Source organism: Babylonia areolata, chromosome 31 (genome assembly GCF_041734735.1).
Source record: "Babylonia areolata isolate BAREFJ2019XMU chromosome 31, ASM4173473v1, whole genome shotgun sequence".
Lineage (NCBI taxonomy): Eukaryota > Metazoa > Mollusca > Gastropoda > Neogastropoda > Buccinidae > Babylonia > Babylonia areolata.
Genome location: NC_134906.1, coordinates 11371789 through 11378775, shown reverse-complemented (window position 1 = coordinate 11378775; position 6987 = coordinate 11371789). Strand labels below are relative to the sequence as shown.

The 6987-nt window shown below is 43.9% G+C and overlaps 1 protein-coding gene across 2 annotated transcripts in view; it reads right to left on the bottom strand.

Moving 5' to 3' along the window:
* The window catches only part of LOC143276310 (TNF receptor-associated factor 2-like), a 32301-nt gene extending 28735 nt beyond the window's left edge, over nucleotides 1-3566 (bottom strand). The window contains exon 1 of one of the 2 annotated variants that reach the window (XM_076580815.1): nucleotides 3503-3566. In XM_076580815.1, coding sequence (XP_076436930.1) covers nucleotides 3503-3557 — 55 coding nt within the window. In that variant the 5' untranslated portion in view covers nucleotides 3558-3566. Of the gene's footprint in view, nucleotides 1-1300; nucleotides 1371-3502 lie in introns of those variants that run through there. The other variant, XM_076580813.1, reaches the window with a different exon arrangement.
* Between the last annotated feature and the right edge of the window lie 3421 nt (nucleotides 3567-6987).

The window sequence follows — 6987 nt, the reverse complement described above, 5'->3', positions numbered from 1 at the left end:
TCTGCTTACACTCCTACGGACAGGATGGAGGACTTAGATGTGACTGAAGAGTGCTGAGTATATACTGATGTGGCCACTCATACCATTGTATCAGTATGCATTTGGCTGGGACTGTGAATCCTGGTGTGCGTTATGTGAAAACTCCAGAAGATCCCCTGTGGTTCAAGTCCGTGTGAAACACTGCAACCCTGTTACGACTTTGGTTCCGAAGAGGACATGGCGAGCAGTTCAGTCGGGCTGATCCAATATAAAACAGGTTATCGGCAATTCCCAGTCTCCTTCTTCCCGCGCATCATCAGGGACTGGAATACCACGAACCTATAAATAGATTATATTCTGATTATATCTGTGCTGGAACACCCGCAACGTGGATCGATGAAGCAACACACAATCCTGCTGTTGTTGTTGTTGTCTCGTTCGTCATTTATCAGATGGATTTCCCCGTCTCCTCGACAAAGGCGGCAGTACGTTGCAGGTCCTCGGCAGTCCTCCATAGAGCTTCCGGGCCGCTGGGATTGGGTCGGGCCAGCCGGGTTCGGTTTCTCTCGGCGGCCGGAGCGCTTGGTCACTGGAGCTGGCACTGAGGACTGCAGCAGATGTTCTGTTGTCTGGCTGCCTGTTCTGCAGGGGCACTGCTCTGTGTCACCGAATCCTGCTGTCAGGCGTGGAGTAAAACTGCCAGATCCCCTGTATCCTCTTTCCCACCTCTCACAATCCCTCAGTCCATGCATTCTTAATCCCCCCCCCCCCCCCCGCCCTCCCACCCCCAATCCCCATACATGCCAAACAAACAACCTTTTTTTCCTGTTGCAGTGGCGACTTGTGGGCCTGCCACAGCATTAGGCTGTGTCAGTTCAGGGGGGCATTGGTCCTGGCTAACTTGCTAGGACGACGTACAGGCAACATTGGTGGCTTGCTGCCCAGCTCCATATCAGTACAGCTACCCCCGCAACACTCACTGAGCTTCAGGGAAAATCGGTTGTGTTATTTTTCCCTCCAAGCGAAAGTAGCAAATAAATCACCTTGTTGGTCGAGGCTACTCAACATGCAGAAGAAGAAAAAGAAAAACTCACCGCTTGATAAATAATACGTAAAATGGCTGATGGTTAGGTCACGGTGCCAGTCACTGATATGTATATCTATTTTTAGATCAGTGGGTGCCAGTCCACGGCCACGGAGCAAACTGGGAAAACTAATGTAAAGAACGGTATATATAACTTGGGTCTATCAACAGATCAAATCAGTAGCTGTAATCATCTCCAAAGTATCAGCAGAAATAAACACAAAATAAATTCCTCACCAGGCAGAAAATAATCAATAATATCTCCCAAAGCAAATGGCAAGCAGCCAGCCATTGTGAATGAGTCGATCATCTGTTTTTAGTCAACGGGATTTCCCATGCGAGCAGTCTACTCTAATGGGTTTTTCCGGAGTTATTTCAGGGATGCTGGGATTAAAGTTGAAATAAAATGTACGTCTCTCTCTCTCTCTCTCTCTCTCTCTCTCTCTCTCTCTGTGCCGTGTGTTTGTGTGTGTGTCCGTTATGCCCCATTTTCAGTTCATTTTAGCTGTCCCATATGCAGGGCCAGACTCAGTGGCCTTTCTTGAATGAATCAGAATTTCAGACAATAAAAATTTCCACAACAATTTCTCTTTACTGTTGCATGTGATACAGTCCTGTACAATGTCTGTGTGGACATAGATGTCATCTTTGTGTTTAAGATAGTTTTCACATCATGTATGATAGTCAGTAGCACAAAGGCTACATCGACATGACTGTGCGACCATAAGGACAGCAGAGGAGGAAACAGCTGTCTCTGGTGACTATCTGGGCTAGAATTTGATTATAGTGGAGTGTGTCTCACCCAAGTTTCATCCCTATCCTTTCGGCCAAGAGAGTTTTTAGAACAGTCAGTATGGGGATGGTACCCAAAAGCCAGCTAGCCCCCAAGACTGCAGCACTGACAAAGAGCAAGTGCAATCTTGCCTCTGCCATTGAGAGTCATAGTCCTCAGTCTCGAAAAAGTCTTCGCTGTAAATCAAATCAAATCAATCAAAAACACTTTATTAATCCACATGGAAATTAAGTTGTGCAATCACAGGCTCGTTGTAAACACTGGCATAAAATCATGCGCAACATAAGAAGAGATTAAAAATAGTCAAGTAAGAATTCCCAATAGCTGACGATATACTAATCCCGCCCCCCCCCCCCCCCCCCCCCCCCCCACACACATACTCATGTTAAGACAATAGGGTATTGCACAACAATATTAACAAATGAAAACATCCAAGAAAAAAGGGTATTGATTACTAAAAATGACGTGCGCACGCACGCACACACACACACACACACACACACACACACACACACACACATGCACATGCACATGCACACACACTGCCACACACACACACACACACACACACACACACACACACACATGCACATGCACATGCACACACACTGCCACACACACACACACACGTTAAGACCATAAGGTATTGTACAACAATACATAAATAAAAACATCAAGGGAATAAATCGTATATATAAGTAAAATGCACACACACACACACACACACACACACACACACACACACATTCACACACACACTCATACACACACATACAACGTATGCATGCGCATAACATATGTCACGCCAATAAAAATTAGTACATTAACATTAAGATACATGAAATCCAAGTAAAATAAGAAAATATTTAAAAACCACTTCCGATCACACACACACAGAAATGCTTGCCCGTGCTCACCCGCCCAGTCCTACATGCACGCATAATGTCTGCTCCCATACACTCGTCTGCTGGTGAAGTTCAGGTGTTGCTGTGGCGAGTGGGCTTGGGGGGTGGGAGGGTTCACTCATGAGTTAGTGAATTGGATGTTTTGATTGTGTGCGCGAATGGCTGTAGGAATAAATGAATTAATGTATCGAGATGTTCTTGCGCGTGGAGCTCTAAACCTACCACACATGTCTGACCTTCTGCTATTAATGTCATCATGTAGTGGGTGTCTTTCGTCGGTCAAAATTGTTATTAGTCTGTCAGTCAGTTTTCTATTGTGCATGTCGCTAAAGGTGTCTTGTCTTATACCCACCACCCAACCCGCTTTCCTAATGACTTTTTTCCAACCTGTCTTTGTCATGTTTGGTCAGGTTTACCCCCCAGCACACGGCTCCGTATGTTAAAATGACCCTGATTGCAATGGAGAAACCATAGATCATACAGATGTCACTTAATTTGCTATTGGGCCAGTAGTAAGCTTATGTCAGTCTCTGATACACGCCAAGCGTTACGCAAAGCAGGCTGAAGCAAGCCCTGTATTCCGTTTTATGGCGGAGGTTTGGTAACTGACATTTCCTCAAGGAGCAAACGAGAAAACTAATGTCAGTAAATAACAGTAACCTGAATCCAGGAACACATCAAATCAGTAACTGTAACCTTATCTAATGCATAAACAGAACAAACACAAAATAAATCCCTCACCAGGCAGAAAATAATTGATAACATCTCCCAAAGAGTACGGCAAGCAGCCAGCCATTGTGAAGGGGTCGATCATCTGTTTTTAATTAACGGAATTTCCCATGTGAGTAGACTACTCTAAGGGGTTTTCCCGGAGGTCACCGCTTATTTTGAATTTTAGAGACGCTTGCATTAAGGTTTACTGATGGAGTTAGATACAAATTGTATCTCTCTCTCTCTCTCTCTCTCTCTCTCTCTCTCTCTCTCTCTCTCTCTCTCTCTCTCTGTGCCTGTGTGTGTGTGTGTGTGTGTGTGTGTGTGTGTGTGTGTGTGTGTGTGTGTGTTGGGGTCAGTGTGTGTGGGCCGGGTGTGGGGTGTGTGGCTGTGGGTCTGAAAAAGAGTTTTTACTGTCAAGAGATCTTAGTAATCATTGTCTGATGGAAAGCAGAATTAAACATAAGAGAATTTCCTCACCAGACAGAAGAAAGTGACTGGCATGACAATATTTATCAAACCGAACACCAAGCAGCTTGTTGTTCATCTATTTTTAGTCAACGAAATTTTCCATATGAGAAGGCTTCATTTGTTTTTAGACAACGGAATTTTCCATTTGAAGAGTTCTCTTCAAAGCGTCCCCCTTTAAAAAAAAAAAAAAGAAAAAAAGAAAATGAAGCAAGAACTGAATTTTGTTGACAGAGTAAGATGTGAATGTGTGTGTGTGTGTGTGTGTGTGTGTGTGTGTGTGTGTGTGTGTGTGTGCATGTTAACATGCAGGCATGTTAATCTGGTGACAGACAAAGATCCTTTTTTTTTTCCCTTTTTTTTCTTCTTTTCTTCAGTACTTAACACAAACACCCACATACGAGCATGCACGCACATACACACACATGTAGTCAGTTACACATCACTTTAAAATTTGTTGTTGTTGTTGGGTTTTTTTGTTTTTGTTTTTAATATACTTATGATTGTTAAAGTGACAGAGGGGAGTTTCCACCAGGAAGTGCCCATCAGTGTGGGTTTGGATTTATACAAAAATGATTGAATTGTCACGATGCAAAGGGCTTCAGAAAGAACTTCCTAAATGATCACGGCTGGGAGAGGTTGGGATGAATGAGGAAGGGATGGTTGTGGAAGGTGTGGGCGGGGAGGCCGGGTGAGGGATGGGTGGGGGTTGTGTGTGTGTGTGTGGGCGGGGTGGGGGGGGGGGGGTGGAGGCTTGTGGATAGACATGTCATTCATGCAATAAGAGATAATGTGTGTGTGTGTGTGTGTGTGTGTGTGTGTGTGTGTGTGTGTGTGTGAGTGTTGTGTGTGCATTTCGCGCGCGCGTGTGTGTGTGTGTGTGTGTGTGTGAGGGGGGTGGGGTGGGTGTGTGTGTGTGTTGGGGTGCGTGTGTGTGAGTGTAGGGAGAGGGAGGGAGGGGGGGTGTAGGTGTGTGTGTGTGTGTGTTTGTAGGTGTGTGCATGTGTGTGTGTGTGTGTTGGTGTGTGTAGGTGCATGTGTGTGAGTGTGTGTGTGTTTGTGAGTGTGTGTGTGTGTGCGTGTGTGTGTGAGCGCGCGCGCGCGCGTATTTTTCTTCCATATGTACATTGTGTCATGAAGAAATGTCATTATAAAGATGAACTGATCACAAAAAAAAAAAAAAAAAAAAAAAAGCCCACCCGTCCGCACCCTGTTACTCTTCAATGAAAGTAGTTCTCCCTCACAAAGCTCCTGTCTCCCTGCAATTTTTCCTTGTCATGTTTGTGACATGGGAGTGCGTGCACATGTGGCTCAAGAATAAGTACGGAGTTTTTTGGTATTCAGTTATAAATAGCAGGAAGACAAATTCTCTCTCTTCTTTTTCTCCCCCCCCCCCCCCCCCTCACACACACATACAGAGATTTATGTGAATTCACTGAAGATAATTACTGAAGCATATTGTGGACTGACTTTAACAGAATCATTTAATTGACCAGTTTCATGTCCTCATAAACAAAAATATTAAGAAAACACATTACCTTGTATTTTCATGAGGAGATTGGCTGGCGCAATAGCCAAGTGGTTAAAGCGTTGGGTTTTCAATCTGAGGGTCCCGGGTTCGAATCTCGGTAACGGTGCCGGCCTGGTGGGTAAAGGGTGGAGATTTTTCCGATCTCCCAGGTCAACATATGTGCAGACATGCTTGTGCCTGAAACCCCCTCCGTGTGAATACGCAAGCAGAAGATCAAATACATTAAAGATTCTGTAATCCATGTCAGCGTTCGGTGGGTTATGGAAAAAAGAGCCTACCCAGCATGCACACCCCCGAAAACGGAGTATGGCTGCCTACATGGCAGGGTAAAAACGGTCATACACGTAAAAGCCCACTGGTTTACATACTAGTGAACGTGGGATTTGCAGCCCATGAACGAAGAAGAATAAGAATGAAGATATCAAAAGTGATAGATTGATTATGCTACAGTCCTCTACAGCTCCATCAGCAGCAACGAAGACAGCATCCCTGCAGTCAGGACACCAGCTGATTGGTATCGAAGGACTCTTGCTCCCATTTACACATTAATTTAACCCGTTCAATCCTAGGGAGCTGACAGCCTCTCCATGCTTCCCTGTCATATTGATGCAGACAAACGCAGAATTTTAATTTTACTGATACTGACTTGTTTTTTTTTTTCTCTCCTCCACATGTGTGGAAACCGCCGGAAATACTGCAGAAGTTTGTTCCCTTTGCTTGCGTTTTGTGCACAAACAGGAACGCGACACCGTTTCAATGAAACAAATTTCAATCCCCAAGCAGTGCTCGGGTGCGGGGTTCTATGAGTTAACGCTGTGGAAATGCACTTCCATAAACAGAAACGCTTGTTACATGACTCACTGCGCTGTTGCTGCTGCAGCTAGCGCTGTCACTGACTGCGGCAAATCAGAATCAACGCTTCTGTTTTGATATGAGAAAAGAAATGCAAGAAAACAATTTTTTTTCCCAAAAACTTCCGACATCATTAGCCAACCAAGCACGCAACTGGCAGGCAACCCCACACCACATGAGACCAAAGAGCAGTTTTCGTTGTTTCTTTATTCGTGGCATATCATCACCAACTTGGAAAAAAAGTGAAAGCAGAAATACAACTGTGGGCTGTGGGTGGAAAGTTGCATAGAAATTCACAAAAAATGAAAAAAAAAAAAAAAAAAAAAATCTGGATATCAACTTATATTATCAATTATATAAAGTGTGTACAAGTACTCTGTAATCAAGCTGCTTTACTGAAAGACAAAAAACATGATAATGGTGAAAGGACATCAATCAATGTCCCTTTTGTGCAAATCTAAAATACCAAAAACTGTTCACAGGTAAACGAACAAAATAAACACACACTGAATGTTACAGCCAAACCCTCCTCCTCCTAAAAAAAAAAAGAAAAAAAAAAAAGAAAAAAAAAAAAAAGTTGTTGTACTCAAGACTAACTAGCTAACATTAACAAACACCATTTCTGCATCACTTTACTTAGTTCTAACTTTTAAGGAACTTACAT